Source organism: Boleophthalmus pectinirostris, unplaced genomic scaffold (assembly GCF_026225935.1).
Source record: "Boleophthalmus pectinirostris isolate CB_2022bp ecotype Guang Dong unplaced genomic scaffold, ASM2622593v1 HiC_scaffold_4, whole genome shotgun sequence".
Classification (NCBI taxonomy): domain Eukaryota; kingdom Metazoa; phylum Chordata; class Actinopteri; order Gobiiformes; family Gobiidae; genus Boleophthalmus; species Boleophthalmus pectinirostris.
Genome location: NW_026571353.1, coordinates 9,215,582 through 9,234,158, shown reverse-complemented (window position 1 = coordinate 9,234,158; position 18,577 = coordinate 9,215,582). Strand labels below are relative to the sequence as shown.

The 18,577-nt window shown below is 40.0% G+C and overlaps 1 protein-coding gene across 1 annotated transcript in view; it reads left to right on the top strand.

Moving 5' to 3' along the window:
* Positions 1 to 18,577, top strand: part of cacna1ba (calcium channel, voltage-dependent, N type, alpha 1B subunit, a) — a 207,398-nt gene that overhangs the window by 86,377 nt on the left and 102,444 nt on the right. Inside the window, exon 7 of the mRNA XM_055161489.1 lies at positions 1,880 to 1,983. Coding sequence (XP_055017464.1) covers positions 1,880 to 1,983 — 104 coding nt within the window. The remainder of the gene's footprint in view (positions 1 to 1,879; positions 1,984 to 18,577) is intronic.

The window sequence follows — 18,577 nt, the reverse complement described above, 5'->3', positions numbered from 1 at the left end:
CAAAGATGCAGCACAGAGGAGATTGATTGACAATGGTCTACAGTCCCTTAGCCAATCAGGACGCAAGGGGAGGAACACAATGTGTGTTCATATGCTGTAAAAAAAAAAAAAAAAAAAAAAAAAAGCATGCAAAATTGCACTAAAAAAATCTGCGAAACAGCGGGGCCACAAAAGGTGAACTGCTATACTGTTATAGAGAGAGACGTCTGTAACTCTGTTCATATCTTACTGCACACCATTCTAAACTGCCCAACTAAACTGCTAAAGTAAATTTAAGAAGTTGCATGTTGTGTATAATGATGCACTTTGTATCTTGTGGAAAGTCCCTCAATGGATAAGTGCCAGTTTGCTGTTTGTGCACAATAACATCCCTACTTTGAATGCTGTGATCAGAAACTTTGTATACAAGTTTCTGAAGTGCCTTGAGGACTCACAGAATGAAATTACGTTATATAGACTACAGACAAAAAGGCATATCTAGGTAAGTTAAAATAACAAATTAAGGACATTTTACTTTATTTGAGTAGATTCAGCTTGACAAGTAAAATGATCTACCATGGGAATAAGTGTGTTTTTCTTAATTCAAGCAACATTAGATTTTGATTCTTGTTTTAAGTGCAAAGAGTTGTTGTTTTTCTTATGTGCATTGTGTCACTTTTCTGGTGGAGGGTCCGTCAAGTGCTTTTCTTTCACGGAGGTATTATTACTGAACTGTTTATATGAATTATAGACCATTTTAACTGTTTTGTTTGTCTTCTGTCTGTTTTTTTAAATATTCTGTATGGACCCATTGGAATCTGAAATAAAGCTTGATTGATTTATATTGCAGTTACTTTCAAACACATTATGCTTCTGGAGATGTTATATTCACTTAGAGTCATTTCTGGACTTCTGGAGACTTCACCTTACCCATATTTACTACTCACCAAATCTTAACCTAAACCCTAACCTTAAACTATTTATATATCTGAACTTGTCCCAAAGTGAAGCAGGCCCCATGAAGTGAGTGTGTATGCAGATTTTTTTTTTTTTCCCCAACAATGATAAATATCAAAATAGGGACAAAATTTGGACTACAATTGGAAGTAAACATGGACTAGACCAGGACTAAAACAGAACTGGAAAAAGACCAGGCCACGTGTGCATCAGGACTAAACCGGGACCATGCCAAGACCAAACCAGGACATTTGCCAGAATAAATACCTCTAAATACTAAAGTGAGAATTTAGGTTTTAGGGCCACCTTGAGGCTGGTGAGGCCCAATGCATCTACAGAACCAAGCAATGTCAAAAAACAAAAAACAAAACAAAAGTGGATAGTAAAATTAAAAAAGAAATACTAATACATTTATGGTCAGTGTGTAAAAAGTTAACATGAAGGCCCTGTATTTTTGGGAATAAAGCAATCGTAAAATAAAAAGTTGACTCACTGGTTTGTAAAGAATCACCATCATAGATAAAGGTGCGTTGTGTAACTTTTCTGGTCGGTGGGCTTCAAATGTTTTTCTCCATGGAGATGTTGCTTTGCTTTGTCTGGAATGTTTCACAGTATGGTCTTTCTATCTTCATCAAGACCAAACCAGACCAAGATACAGGTCAGATCTGTGGAAGGGCAACCCCGCTCACAGTCTGAATGGCTGAATAAATGTAAGATAGAACTGTTTAGTGTCATAGTGCGGAACATTTCAGATAAATAAATGACATCTCCATGAGGAAAAGCATTTGACGGACCCTCCACCACAACACACTTACTACAAAATAACAAAGTCAAGAGTTATTTTTGCAGATATCTTTCAAATATCAATATAATGTCATAATTAAAGGAAATTTAATATTGAATTGATTTTGAAATGCTAAACATGTGCTATTCTGTGTTTCAGGCCAACGATGCCTCAGGGAACACATGGAACTGGCTGTACTTCATCCCCCTCATCATCATCGGATCCTTCTTCATGTTGAACCTGGTCCTGGGAGTGCTCTCTGGGTGAGTAACACTTCAGTAATACACTCAAAATGTACTTCTACAGCTATGTATTTGGTATATCTATGGACTTTTGGTCTTGATACAGTACTAAGGGATTTCCGCTCGCTTTTTATTTCAGAGTCATTTGTAACTTTTAAGCTGTACTCATTTAAGAAAGAGCGTTTCACATTTCATCACTCATAGACAAGATGACCTATAGAGTACATTTCAAAGTAATATTAAAAAACGCAGAACTGAGCAGTTATGTCTTGTGTAATTTCACTTTAACAAGCAGCGAACATTCATTTACGTGTTTTTAATGCTGAGAAGTGGATATAGGATATTTTTAATCCGTCATGTATGCATTTTTTAATATTAGTAAGAAAGTACAGAGCAGTGGGGTTAGTGGATAGGTGAAAAAAAACTAAATTCTGAGCACTTATGCTTTAACTGAACAGAAGTACAGGAGTAGAACCAAACCAATGTAGGTTGTGCTTATGGTGAGGAACAGTTATAACATGGTTCAAAACTCCTACAACTCCATTTTGCTAATATGTGTCCTTTTTGAGAAACACCCTTGACTTTTTTGGAGGTTTTTACTAAATTCTGCTCAGATGAAGATAAAACAAAATGAAATATAGTAAATTGAAGCTGTCCTGATTCAGACAAAATAGGACTATCATCAAAAAAATTACATTTGAACACCACTTTTATGTAATTACTGCTTATGCAAGTGACAAAACACAAAAGGCATGTTTTGGAGGTTGTGTGCAGACCAAATAATGACAGTTTAAAAACTGAATTCGTTTACAGATATTTAAATCATTCATTAATTGTGATTCAGTTGATTAATTATATTTTTGGCACTACAATTTTCTCGACTAGCATTACAACTGGAGAGTGGTATTTTGTTTTTATCATTATATTACAGCTCCAACATACAAATTAAAGAGCCCATATTACACTATTTTCTGATCTCTGTTATAATGTTGTTTCCTCATCACAAACAGACCTGGAGTTGTGTTCTTCTCTCAAACTCTCTCAAACTGAAAACACTGTTCCACCTTGTGATGTCATATGGTACAGGAAGTGCTCCACTGTGTTTTTAAACTCCATACGCCTTCACTAGAATCATTTGGATAGACATTTGGATGTTTTCAGCCCTGGAATTGCTCATCTCCGGGTTCCCACAGTCATGGAAATTGAAAATATCATTTTCCAGGCCTTGAAAAGTCATGGAATTTTAGTGTCTCTTTCATGCAACTACAGTGTTCTGTTAAGTTATCAGGAAGCTATTAGGATTATTTCCGAATGTATGCCCCTTTTGTTTAAAAGAGACAACAATAAATGCACTGATAGTAAATGTTAAAAAACTATAATATCAAACCATAAGGTGAGTGGAAAGGGTTAACATTTCATATTTAGCCCTAAAAGTATGATCAATTCTACACATGCGGGTGCCGTAAAGTCATGGAAAATTTATGTTAGTTCATAAAAAAGTCATGGAAATGTTTTGAAATTTTGTCAGTGAAAAAGAGCGAGAACCTGTCATCTCTGCTGAACTAAAAGTGAAAAGTAGCTGTGTAGTTTGAAAACTACCACTACATCACATCACAGAACAGAGCATTTTAAGAGATGATAGAGAAACTAATAATGCAGGATTACTCAAACATGTGTGAATGAAACATGTTTTTGATGATGTAACAACATTATAACATGACTTAACGCTCACAAGAATCCATTTTGCGTAATGCAGGACCTTTAAGCTACTGTATGTCTGTTTGTGTCTTTTAAACATTTTTCTATTGTACAGTATAGTTTGTTTTGACTAGAATATATTTTGGGGAGATTTAATAACACACTCATCAAAACCATTTTCATATTTCTTTGATAGTCCCCCACACCTCTGTCCTTTTAGTCTTCTGTCACACTCTGTCCTCCACTGCTCTAATTTATTTAGGGAGATTCCTGGTCTATGACTGGAGCAATATAATATTCATGAGCCTTTATTAAAACATAAATTCACGTGATTATGGCGTCCTGGAGCCAGAGCCCAAGCTGCTCACTCCCTCACTGTAATTCGGTGAGATTCGACGGCAGATGGCGAAGAGAGAAAAATCGTTGTGGGAAGGGCTGTGTGTTTATCGTCTCTTTTGTAATATTGCCTCGCAGTTATTAACATCTTTCTCAGAGTTGGAAGTCTCTTGATATTTGGACTTTCATTTTGTCATGTGGTGTCTCGTCTGGGCTAAAGTAATCTCTCCCTCCAAGTGGAAGAACAAGGGAAGTTATGAATACAGTGCTGGTGTTAACAGTGGGTCTCGATACAGATGGGATGAAGTCTCTGCTATATTGGCATTGGAGGTTGTTGTACCCTTGGGCAAAACATGCACTTCTTTCAACCTGTGACTTATTTAACAGGGACTGAATAATGGAATATAAAGTGCAGTCTAAATCTAAGCAAAATAATTTATTCAAAATTTGTCCACCAGGAACAAGGTAATGGGGTGGTCGTCTACGCCACCAGGCACCGGCTCTCAAACTTTTCACACTAAGCACTGCATAAAAAAACAAAGGCTTTCAGAATACAACCTGATCTAATCCAAATGTACAGGCCTATTCGAGGTTAAAATAGGACTATGCCCAGGGCTGGGCAAATTAATTTGATTAATTCTGGGTTTTAATAATTGATAATTTGATAATTGATTTAGAAAAATTGCTAAATCGTGAAATTGAGGTCTATTCCAGATTTTCTTACTTACAAACCGGGGTTATTGTGTATCATATATCTATACAAGTGTAACTGAAGGCGGTTAACGATTTCTTAAATAATAGCATATGATAAGAATGAAAATGTAAAGAGCTTCCCCTGTCTGAAAGACTTGCAGTCTCTGCTCTGACTTTGATTAAAATCAATTAAAATTTTAATCATTTAGGGCAGAGGTCTCCAACCTGTAGCTCGGGAGCAACCAGGAGCTCTCCAGCCCCTTCCAAGTAGCTCACCAAGGGATTTCAGAATTATACCATTGTGCTGAATAACAAAAAAATGGTTAATTACATGCCTATTACCATTGTAAATGTATAATTTTGAAGCTCATCTTTGACTAATAAACTAATAAATGGACAATGGTTTATGTTTTATAGGCATCTTAACTGTACCCCAAGACTTTCTTATAATCACCTCAATTTCTGTAGCTGCTAAAATTAGTAGCTCTTTGTCATTTTTGTTTTGTAAAGGTAACTCACCGGAGGAAAAACATTGGAGACCCCTGATTTAGGGTATGCAAAAAAAAATCTAGTTCGTAGTTTTTGGCCATATCATCAAGTCTTATCTATGCCCATGCTGTATTAGTTCTAAATAAAAACACTGTATATTTTTTAAAGTCTGTCTTCAGCTCTGCTTGTTATTGTAAGCATTACCATGAAGGGAAGACTCTGCTCTGGCTTCTGAAACAGCTGCCTTATAAACTGTTAAGAATGACAAAGCTTGGTATGCATTAGGGAAGTGTTACAGAATAGGCAAACATCAGGTACATCATCTTTAAATATGTATGAAATAAATGATATAAAACACTAGAACGACAATGGACCTTGTGTACCACCAAAGAAGATTGTCAATAGTGATTTGTACCATAGTTTGAGAAACCGGACTCCACATAATACATTTCTAAATAGACTTTGAATCAAGTTTCATATTTCTGCCATATTATCTCTTTCTACTTGATTTATTTTGTTTATGTTTGTTTGAGTCAAAACGCTGCTTGCCTAATCTTCTTGTAGCATTTCCCCAGAATTCTTCCAAACATTATTCACATTTTTATCAGTCCCGCAGCATTTGAAAGAGACAGTCAGAACTCTTCGTCTCTTTAAGTTGCCTTTTCCCTGGTTGTGGGTCATTGGCGTTGATAGAAGCCGCTGTACTGTGCTCAGCCTGGATTCTCTGCGCGCTCTCGATAAGCTCCGATTTGGTTTGTCCCGTTGGTGTAGAATCCATTTGCTCTCTCCGCTCCTCTTTGAAATTAAGGAGAGAGAGAGGGACTGAAAGAGGGGCCGTGCCTTAAAGACTTCAAGTCATTTCCAGGACATTTCTCTCTGCATCTACTTACAGGGAGGAAAAATGCATCTTTTACTTTTCTGCTTCGTGACTTTTTACCACAAAGCGTTGATAAAAACAGCAGTGAGGCCTGTAAAAAGATGCTCACTTACAGGGAGGAAAAAATGCATCAGGTTTTCTCTGTAAAAAGCAACAACAGCGTGCTTCAGTGAGCTTAGGAATGTTTCGCTTATCCAACTATTTCTTTGTATCCAAACATACTGTTGTTGCAATACCATTTTCTGAGGATCCGATCCAATTCTTGGCCATAGTGTACTCGCTGGTATGATACCAGTCCGATGCCGCATAGTATGAAGAAATAGACTAAGGCAATCAACTTTCTTATAGTACAAGAGCAAAAAATAACTACAGTATTATTTGGACTATAAGTTGCTCCAGAGTATAAGTCGCACTAGCCAAAAAATGCGTAATGAACAAGAAAAAAACGTATATAAGTCAGACTATAAGTTGCATTTTTTGTGGGAAATTTATTTTATCAACTCAGACACCAAGAACCGACATTTCAGATTCAGGATCAGTTCTAGTTAGAATTATTCCAGACTTTCTGAATCCCGACAGGATGGTTTCGGTTGTCACAGAAGTACAGGGTTTGTCGATCCATCCAATGACTTCTAGGAAAGTTGCATGGTGCACCACCCACCCATTTGTTTGTCAAAAATCTTGCTCACTCCAGACTTTCTTTCTGCTGCTTGATTATTGTTTTCGGCTGCATATTTCACTACTTGCAGCTTGTAGTCTGCAAAATATAACTTTTTTTGGGGGGGCATTTGTGTTCAGTCTTCTCAGTTGTCTTATTTAGTTTGTTTAAATAAAAAAAATCAGTAGTGCGATCAACTGACCAGACAGGACAGCAGCTTTTTCTACAGTCTGAAAATTTTAATATATAAGTCGCACTGGAGTATAAGTTGCAGGACCACCCAAAACATAAAAAAGTGAGACTTATAGTTCAAAAAATTCAGGATTAAAATGCTATCTCTAAGAAAATCTATAAGAATGTGATTTTGAGGACTCAAGGTTTAGAAGTATGAGTCAAATGTATAATGGTCCTGGTGATGATATGTCCTGATTTAAAGGGACACTGTGCAACTTTGCCACTGCCTCCATGAAATGTTATTATTTACCTGGACTGTTCCACGGTACGGCATTATGTTTATCTTTTTCCATGGAGACAAACGTGATGCTTTTTTGCTGTGAGTTTGCTGTGAGATGCTGTGAGTTTTTTGGAGAAATAAAATCACCTGTAATATAGTAAAAGAAAGATGGATGCTTAATGTTGTACTGTGGAATATTCCAAAGCAAAACTATGAAGAATTTTTAAGAAGGCAAGAAGTAGCAGACCCTCCTCCTGAAAGTTACACAATGCACCTTTAACAGAGGCAGCTTGGATCCGATCGGTGATTTGGTCTCGAGTACTCGCTGACACTGAGGCCTGAAAAATGTGCAGGATTGGAGCTTTTGCTGATCCCTGTATCTGTATTTCAAAACACGCAATCTCTCAAATCTAAGGCTACGTTTATATGATGACTGTTGGAACAGAAGACACAAAAGTGGGGTCGCGTCTTCACTTTTTATTCCGTGTTTAGACGAGCGTTTTCGGGAGGAAATCTGCGTGCATACGGTGACGCAAAATGTGTGGAATGCGATTGGGTATGCTTGCTAGGCAGCTCGGTGGTGACACTAGGTGGTGATGTATGTGACGTAAACATGTACGCGATGTGAGCAGATCTGACCAGAGTTTTGCGTCTTTTTGCAGTTTAGACGGAAACGCTACGGCGGAGCGTATTTAACTTTTCCACTCTGGGGGGTGGTTTCAGATTTTTGCATTTTTAAGCCCACAAAAGACCGTCACCGTCTAAAAAAAAAAGAAATATTTTGTCGTTTTTACCCGCAAGCGCGTAAACAAGCCAACCTGTGTTTTTGAAGGCTAATTATTGTATTATCCATAGTGAATAGTGAATGGTCAGTTTGCTAAGATATAGGACACATGTTTCAATCTATTAAACACCTTTGCTCCTACATGAAAGCATATCTGTTAGCATCATGTTTCTAATAGCAGTCATTTCAACTTGAGCCATTCAATCGGTGTCGGCGGCAAGGTGGGGCATTTGAGGGCCGTGCCCCCCCTAGCGGCCACTGGTGCCCCACCCCCCAGCACAGGCCGTTATTATTACTATTTAAAAATGATTTTGATTGGCGCATTTCACTTCGGGCTGAGGGCACAAACTTTACGATATCACAGTCTCTGTTTATTTAGTGTAGTGTGATTGGACAACTGTCCTGTCACTCACGTCAACCTGCTGCGTCAACTCGTAGCTGCTTCACGATTAGCGGCAGCTAGCTACTCTAGCCTAAAGCTCCACACAGGAAATGGCGAGGACAGAGTCAAAGACACACTGACAGACCCGCCGCCGGGACCCGGGACTGTCGCTACCGCTGCTGGGGCCGGGACATTCTTTGCCGGGACAGTCGCCACCGGGCCTGGGCCTTCACCTTATGAACAACTAAATGATTAATTGAAAGAATAATCACAAGATGAATTGATCACCAAAATAACTTTTAGTTGCAACCTTCGCAGATTCCCACCAGTCACGTAGTGTTAAAGATTTAATATTATAAATATACTGTTAATACTCTACGCAATAAGGATATATTTAGATTATCTTTATTTATTTCAGATTCAGGAGATTTTATTGTCATTTTCATAGGAAGCAATAGTTTAGAGCATCAAGCACTGCATTAGTTTTGATGTGAAGCACAATACTACAGGTGTAAAACCCCACCCAATAACCCCTTAAGTACTAACTCCAGTGTAAACATGAGCACAGTAAGGACATTCAGGGCAGCACATGTATAATAATGCAACAATGCAAAGTCCAGGTCACTGATATTTTATTGGTGGATGTGGTTATTGTCCATGGGAGAAAGGCAGAGAGGGAAAGGGGGCAGTGTTCAGCAGCCTCACAGCCGGGGGATACAGGCTGTTGGTCAGTCTGGTTGTTCTGGTGTCTATGGACCTGTACTTTCTAACTGAGGGCAGCAGGTGGAAAAGGTGATGAGTAGGCAGACCACGGGTCATATAGATGCTACTGATCTGTGGGAGAGTTGTCCCAGTGACTTTCCCCGCTGTTTTTACCACCCGCTGGAGAGCGTGTAGGTCGGCCTTAGTGCAGCAGGAGAACCACACAAAAAATCCAGATGTCAGAACACTTCAGATGGCACAGTTGTAGAAGTTCCTCATTAGTGGACTGGGGATGTTGGCGCTCCTCAGTTTCCTCAAGTAGTAAAGGCGTTGTTGGACCTCCCCACAGCTCAGGCAGTGTGAATGCCTCAGGACAGGTCCTCAGTCATGGTCACCCTCTCTACTACCTCAGTGCCGACACAGAGAGTTTGATGGTTGTTTTGGCCATTTTAGTTGAAGTCCACAATAATCTGCTTGGTTGTCACCATGAGGCCAGATGTCACACATCGTTCCTGTAGTCCGTCTCATCATCACTGTCCTTTTTCTCCAGGGGCGTAGTCTTCTATATGAGCTTCATCACTTGTTTTTGCGTCCTCCAAAAACCATTTGTCTCTTTTTGTTCCTCCATTAAATCCACAGGTCCAGTGTGCTCCTCAGCACCTGCACAGTTACAATATAAACACAGGGATCACACAGTAAAAATCTTGTTATAAAACCTGCAAAGATTTAGTATAGGTTCTTTTCTCTCACCACTGTTGGAGTTTCTTGTTCTTCTGGAGATCTTCATCAGGAGTGATGCTTCAGTTTTGATTAGACTGAACTTCAGAGTAACAGCAGATTACACAGACTGAAGGCCTTCTCCCTTGTGTTGGGCCAAGTCTCTTATTGGACCAGGTCTCGATCACCCCTTCCTCTCATGTGGCCGAGAGCATCTGATGGGTCACACTCCAGGAAACTTTCTGGATCCTAAAACACAAGTTTAGTGTAACTTTACATTCTACTTTATCACCCGGATTTTAATTATTTTCAGATAATAATTTACAGAAGTCTGTGGATCATCTGACTGGAGCGAGACAAGCCACTGCAGCTGTATACGTCTCAGCAGAGCTGGCGATGACTCTGGCTCCTAAAAGTGCAATAAAAGTACAAAACTCATTATTTATCATTATTTCATTAATTTTATCATTTCTCAGAATACCTTGTGTTCCAACGTTACGATCAGGGCTCCCTCTGGTGGTTCACTGCACTTTGTGGATGATGCCATGGACAGTTCCATCAGCGACGCGCCTTTCTTTTAAAAGTGAACAAAGGTCTTTAGTAATTAATACAAACATTACGTTAGTATTGGTCTTTACTCACCAGGACACGATGGATCTGACTGGAACATACTTCTGGACATATATATAATAAGACATCAACTTACACAGCGGCCCACCCCCCCAATCAAAGCCCTTTTAATGGAACTAGGGAGAAAGCCTTAAGTGTGCATCTACACTCCTTCTGTGTAATTCATCCACAAATATTAGAGCGATGTACTTTGGTTTAGGCCCTCGTTTGAATGAACAACCATCCTGAAAAACAGAGGCTTTTGCGCTGTGCAAAAAAGCAAGTACAATGTTTTATCTTGTAAACACACAGTTAAAATTCACCTTAAACAGGAGAAGTAGGGAGTGTCCCACCAACCGACAAGTTAGTGAACAAACCCAAGTCTCCACATCTTACAAATCAGTATAAAATAAAAGTACAGTCTCCACAGAGACTGTTTACAGGAGTATAACGTTACAATATAGTACACATTTGTATACTATTTGTAGTACAAGGAATTCGGAAAACAACAAATTAAATGGGAGAATTAAGGAGTGTCCCACCAACCGACAAGTTAGTGAACAAACCCAGATCTCCACATATTACAAATTATTATAAAGTAAAAGTAAAAGTACAGTTTACAGAAAAACATAATGCCACGTAGATACACATGCATTGTAAACAGTTTAATTCTAAATACCATGGTTGTGCTAATTCTGCATTTTAAACTTAAATTACAGTTACTGGGGAAAAAAAGAGAGAGAAAAGAGAGAAACTTAGTGTCCCACTAATTCTCTAGTGAATGGACAAACACAAGTCTCCACATCTGTTTACAGGAGTATAACATTACAATATAGTACACATTTGTTCATTTGTGTACTACTTGTAGTACAATGTAGTCATAAAACAACAACTCGAACGGGAGAATTAGGGAGTGTCCCACCAACCGACAAGTTAGTGAACAAATCTAGGTCTCCACGTCTTACAAATTATGTGAAAAATTAAAAAAACAAAACCACAAAAAAAGAGAAACTGAGTGTCCAGCTAACTGTTGAATGAGCAGACAAAAACAAATCTCCTAATGAAGACAGGGAAATGTTTCCTCCAGTGAGGGATTTCATTGTAAGTATATTTAAATTGATTTTAAGTTTTTATTTTATTTTATTTTATTATTTTATTTTTTTTAGGTATTTTAAAAATAATATTAATGAGTTAGTTAACCCTCCTATGACCAGAGTGGAACCAGCTCAAAGTAAATTCAAGGCAAGGTGTACTATACAGGAAACTACAAATAAGCATCAGATTGACTTTTTTCTCAATTAGAATTTAGTCATTGAGCACATTTAGAGAATTTGTTCATGCTATGTCTGTTACGTTCCTACATAGTTTTCCTTCCCTTTCAACACACAATCAAATACAGCAAACAAACACAGCAAACGAGCGGGAATCGCACCAGCAACCCCACTACCTTCTCACCTCTAGCCCACCTATGCCCAGAGTAGAATGCGAGGCGTAATATGCAGGACATCTGTGACATTGTAGCTTAAATTATGTTTATCTATTACTATTTACTTACTGATCATGTTTAACTTCTTTTTTTTTGCTTATAAGACTTTTCAAGATTTTAGAAATCCTACATACTATTCCTTGCTTTCTCTTTTTTTTTTGAAACACACAAAAGATGAAAAATTATTTTGGCACACAAAGCTACGACTACTACTACTACTACTACTACTTAACACACAGCTGAGATAATAAATTGAAAAACTATGTACAAGAGATGAAATCGGCGGTGTTAAAGGTGGTAAATGTTGCCGAACAGATGAAAGCCCAGAGTCTCAGAGACGGAATTCAGTCATCGTCCGAGTCAGGGTATGGGGGCAGGGGGCGGAAGTACCATGAGAAACCTGCAGACGTCCCAGAAGATGTGGAGGGGACGGGCTCTGGGGAACTGGAGGAAGGACGCGGCCTCTTGGAGCTGGGGTCTCCCTCTTCATCCGCATCTTCATCTCTGTGGCGCTTGGATCCACCGAGAGGCAGGACGTCCAGAGCAAGGCCCACAGGGGGAGGGCAAGGAGCAGGATGGCAGGAGGGCGCAGGAAGCACAGCAGCAGGAGAAGACGGGCGATGCTCCTCTTCAACGCCGGGACTGGGCGCAGGAGAAGGGCTGTCTGTTCGCTGCCAAGCAAAGGGGGTCGGGGGACGATCTCTCACATTCCGAGCAGGACGGGCCGCCTGGCGCCAGTCGGCCCAGAACTCCTCCGGAGGGAAAACCTGGTCGTCATCTTCCCCCTCCACTTCAACATCTTCATCTTCATCGCCGTCTTCCTCTGAGAGACTTGAGTAGCCAGAGTCTACGTCATCCTCCTCCTCTTCCTCATCATCGTCCTCTTCCTCTTCACTGTTCTCCTCCTCCTCTTCCTCTTCCTCCTCCTCCTCCTCTTCCTCTTCTTCATTCTCTTCCTCTTCCTCTCGTCCAAACACGTCCTCTCGCCGAGGAGGGGAGAAACGAGCAAGAACAAAAGGCATACTTACCTGCACCTCACCTGCGTCGTCCTCGTCTGGCGAGGAGCCGGCAGCAGGAGGGTCCCCCGGAGCGTCTCGCGGATCCAGAGTCACTGCAACATTTTACAACATTAACAAGTTGTTCCATACAAAGGTTTTCCTGCTGTTGTGTCGATGGCACAAGGAGCCAGACAAATTTTTACACACAAGTCATTCTACAGAATTGTAAAAACAGGGAAAGACCAGAGCTGCTGGTCAGTGCAATATATTAGCCTATAACTACTTTTTCCTTGGCTCACGTCCTGAATTACAGACTTACCAGCAAGGTTTTAAGTATAAATACAGACCTACAGTTTTTGTACAAGACTCTAAACACAGAGGTCTTTCTGGCTTCTCTTGCACAAGTCCACAGTGCATCTGCCAGTGTGCAGTGCACCTCAGTAATCCCATTCATCCCTAAAACTCAAGTAACGCTCAACCAACACCTCATAACATGATCTCTTTCAAGATAAAATGTACATCTCTGTAAATATTCTAGTGTAGAATCTTTGGCTGGGTGCCATTTTATTTATTTATTTTTTTCAAAAATGATCTAAAACACTGAATTTGGACACCTACAAACTAAACTGTCCTGTCAACCTCCAAGCGCTATTACAGTTTCAATGTCCATCGATTTGAGCTACCCGAGGCAGAAGATTTGCAGTAGAATACCTGTGTTAGATGATTGAATAGTTTGGATTTAATATTTGATTTTATCGTCATCATTTTCATTCCATCTATTTTATTTTGCTTCCATGTGTAGAAAACGTTGTAAATTTGTTTAGAAAGCTGCTGAATAAATAAAACTCAGTTGCATAGAATTGTCCCATCTTTATTGCCCCAGGATCACAAAGGTCAGTTATGCTATCTCTAGTGGATGCAGTATTTGGGAGAAGATAGTAGGACTGTCCAGATAAGCTACCTCGACCCATATTCATACAAACAAGTAAATAATGGTGATTCTACAGTGGGAGCATTATTCAATGGCTAAATTGCCTGTCGATATGTGCTACCTTTAGTCGGAACCCTATTTGATAGCATAATACAACTGTCGAATATTCATACGCATATTCATAAAGATGAGTTGAAATGTACATGACTTAGGTATAAGTGTGATCACCGTGTGCAAACAACGGCGGCCCATAACAACAGCGGCAGTTTTCCAGAAAATACTTTGATAACTTTTTACTTTGTACCCATACCAAGAAAATTAGGCCCCTTTTACCAGTTGTTATTACAACCACAGTAAGTAATCATCGATTGAAAGTCATAAGCTCTCAAATGAAGCATAGTGTCATATTCGACCTATGATACAATTTTACCCTAACCCGAGTAGAAATAGCCATGCGTGGACAAAATGGTTGACAACATGAAGCATTTAGTTCATTTTATCTATATTCACGAATATTTCAGTGATCTGTCTTACCTCCAGGGAAGAGGTCCAGGTGGGCAGCAGGGCGAGCCATGGTTGAGTAGAGTTAAGTTGAGTTGCAAACCTTGAGAAGAGTTAACAAAGTAGGATTAGAAAGTGTGCTGATGCCCAAAGTGTAGTTTTTTCAAGAAATATTGGTATTAAGGAATCTCAAAGTGTATTTTACCAGCAGCAGCGATATTGCGTGAAATCTCACTCGAGCGTTCAAGTGAAAACAGACCGATTTAAAAGATGCAGCGCTTTATATAGTCCCCGCGCCTGGACGTTGCTATGGCGCCGACGCACGAACGTGTCTCTCACGTTCACCGGGTTTAGGAACAAGAAACTTTAACTTAACCTAAAGTGTAATCTTATCCGCGGTGTCGGCGGCGGCAAGGTGGGGCATTTGAGGCCCGTGCCCCCCCTAGCGGCCACTGGTGCCCCACCCCCCAGCACAGGCCGTTATTATTACTATTTTAAAATTATTTTGATTGGCGCATTTCACTTCGGGCTGAGGGCACAAACTTTACGATATCACAGTCTCTGTTTATTTAGTGTAGTGTGATTGGACAACTGTCCTGTCACTCACGTCAACCTGCTGCGTCAACTCGTAGCTGCTTCACGATTAGCGGCAGCTAGCTACTCTAGCCTAAAGCTCCACACAGGAAATGGCGAGGACAGAGTCAAAAACACACTGACAGACCCGCCGCCGGGACTCGGGACAGTCGCTGCCGGGAATGGGCCCTCGCGGCCGCCGCCACGGCCAGGGCAGTCACTCGCTGCTCTATCCGCCTTTGCCCGCTCGTTTCTGGGTGTAAAAGTTTGACCTGAGCATAGCGCGCAGAGGCATAATTCTACCTGGTGTCCTGGTGCTGATATGGACTGACCGTAACTTTCTGATTAAACTGGGAAGTGGGATTAAGACTAATTTTACAACCATATTGTGCACTCGGCTTCCCGGACCTCGTGTCACGGACCAGTTTCATCTCTTAATATTGGACAATAGACTTTTGGAGACAGAACCAGTGGGACAGTGGATAGAGGAAACACACTGCTTCAGTCCTCTGCTGACGTTGTTGGGTCTGGGTGTGAGCGGCGTGTTACGTTGTGTTGTTGCGTAAAGTTTGCGCTTGGCTGTTCATTGTGCTCTGATCGATATTGTTCAGCCAATAGTAACCAAAATGTCTGTTTCTGGTATTTGTTATAATACTATAGATTAGATATATAATACATATATTATTCATAATATATATTTATAATTTTGGCCTTGGTGCCCCTCCCAAAAATTATACCACCAGCTGCCACTGGTCCTGTTTTAGTCCTGGTTTAGTCCCGGTCCCTCAAGTCTCAGATCTCTATAGGACAGGACTGGACGGCGTACCCTCGCGTACCACGCCCACTACAGCCCTGGTGCTTCCCGATGCGTGGCTATTTCTTGCCCGATTGCTTCTTTCAGCGATGTTGTTCAGGGGTGTTTTTGACGAGAGGCTGTTGTTTAATGTTTTCAACCAGTGGCAGGCCTTATTGTTTCTTGTGTGCGTATCGTCTACCATACAGCCTCAACAACTATTGCAGCTAATAATAATAATTTTTGTAAAATAATGATACAACACATAATTAGCCTAATACTGTTAAAGAAAAACGTGTTTGATAGCATTTCTGCTTTGTATGACTCCACCGCGTTAAAATATTTCTCAAATGGCAGTGCCCCCCGTGCTGGTGACCCATGCCCCTCCAGTAGATGTGCTCTGACGCCGACTCTGCATTCCATATTGTTGCCAGATAGAAAGAGATCCATCTAAGCACCATCAGTGAAAATTAGAGATATTTTCCCCATTGCAGACCCAGTATTATGCAGCATTAGTCACACTTTTCAAACTAAATTAGCGTCAGTGGAAAAACAAAAACATTTTATTGTAATATGTCCTCTCTTTTTCGAGGGGTGGGCTGAAAGAGTGTAGAATCCTAAAAAAAAGAACAGCAATTTGAGTTTGAAATTATTATTTTCAGGCTGAAATGATTCTGATGTAGGTTTATGAAATTTAAAAACACTCTACATTGCTGAAGAAAATTAGGCTATAGATTTGAATGAATTAAACAAAACTCAACTCTAGTGTTTTTTTGGTGAGGAAATATTGTATTGTATTGTATGATATGGATACAATTTGTAAAAAAAAAAAAAAAAAAAAGTAAAAGTATAGATACAGACGCAAAAAAAATCAAGTAAAAGTAAAAATATCACATGAAAAAATCTACTTTAACATTTTTTTTAAAGTACCTGTTTAAAATGTACTTTTAAGCCTTTTAAGAGTAAAAGTATTTCACACATATTTTGACAAAGTGTTGTTAATTTGTTAATGTATTAATGTAGTGATATTGATTTTAAAAAGTATACAGATTTTGATCAACGGTAATAATACGAATCCATTTATTCTTTTTTTGTCCTGTAAATTTTGTGTATTTTATTTCTGATTGCTGAAAGCCAAAGCTTGAATTCAAAACCTTTAGTCAAGATGGCAAAAATATGGTAAAAGTAACCCCTAAAATCATCATGAAAAGTACTTTTACTTTTCAGTCCTGTTAAAAAAATTACAAATACATGCTTTCAAATGTGGTGAAGTAAAAGTAAAAAGTACCCAATATAAAATGTACCTAAGTAAAGTACACACACCTAAAAAATCTACTTAAGTGCAGTACTTTACTACTTTTACTTTGTTACCTTCCACCGCTGCACTGAACCTATTAAAATCCCATGTTAAATTGACCATCAGTGCCCATAACAGTTACCCTTTAGCATCCGCCCCCTCTGTGTCCATGCCGACCAGCGTGCTTCCTGGTTGCTCCACACAAGTTGTCAGATGAGTTGGGAGGCACGCTGGAGGGGAAAGGTCATTGATCCAGTCTGACAGGGCCATGCGGGGGCCGTGTCACCGCTTAAAGGCCAGGATATGAGCTTCAGAGCGGAGCAGAGAGGCTGGACACCCCCAGGGGAGAGGCCCGGGACACTAAAGCCTGCTTTTATCCCATCAGCGTGGGCAGAGCTCTGGGCATGACATGTCCGAGTGAGCAGTCTGGACCCAGCCAAATGCACCGGTGACCCTTTGAACTACCTGTCTGCTGGCTGGGTTTATCAAGCTGCGAGCCAAAGATTTTTATTGTTCAAATATATACATTATGTAATTGGTAGTGTTGTTCCGATACCGTTTTAGGATCCTATCCGATAGCGATACATGGCCTTAGTGTACTTGCAGATACCGATACCAGTCCGATACCGCATAGTGGGAAGAAGCAGACTAAGGCTACGTTCAGAGGGGCTTAATGCTCAATTTGTATTTTTTTGTGAAATTTGACTTTTTTGTGAGGTTGTTCTCATGTCCAGTTAAATGCGACTTGTATGTGATCTCCAGTGTGAACTTTAAACCCCCCAAAAGTGTCCCGCATGAGCATTGGAGGACACGACGACGTCACACGCAGAGGGCATGCTCAGTTAGTCAGCTAAATGCCAGGCTTGTCTCCCAAAATACAGTCCAGTTCTTCATACAATGGACAGGTTACACGTCCACGGTCGCTCTGTTTGTTTGAGTCTTTAGTCTCCTTGTATTTGGCTCTTTATTTTTTGTTGACATTGGAGTCAGGACCAACTGTAGCCACACTCGGCCATTTTTTTGGCAATCATTTCAAAAAACGCCCAATTCCAATAAGACCCCTCTAATTTGGCCTGAATACAGCGACCCCCCCCAAATATTAATGATCTCGCTAACCTTGCTTTCTCTACATTGACTAGGCTCCGAGCCTGACGTGTAGGTGGGATGAATGTGACCCGGCTGTTTAGACTGAAGTCGCATGTCAAAAGATCAGATATGTATCAGTTTTAGGAGCACATATCCAAGTGGCCCGGGTCACATTTGAAAAAAAAGTAAAAGATCAGAAAAATTAAAAAGATCAGAAAAAAAGATCAGATTTAGGTCACTTCAGGCTGCAGTCTGAGCATAGCCCAAGGCTATTTAGTTTTGTTATGGTACAAGAGCAAAAAACATAACTCTACAAAAAGGCCATCTCTAAAGAAAATGCACAAGAATGTGATTTTGAGAGCTAAACTATTACTCATCTGTATAAGGATTTAAGCATTTTTACTTTTCTGTTTTGTCACTTTCTACCACAGTGCGGATAAAAACAACAGTGAAGTCTGTAAAAGGACACTCATCCTCAGAGCATATGGCTAATTATGCAGAGTAAACAAAGTCCACAGCAGCGCTATTGTCAGTCTGCACTCTCCAAAGCA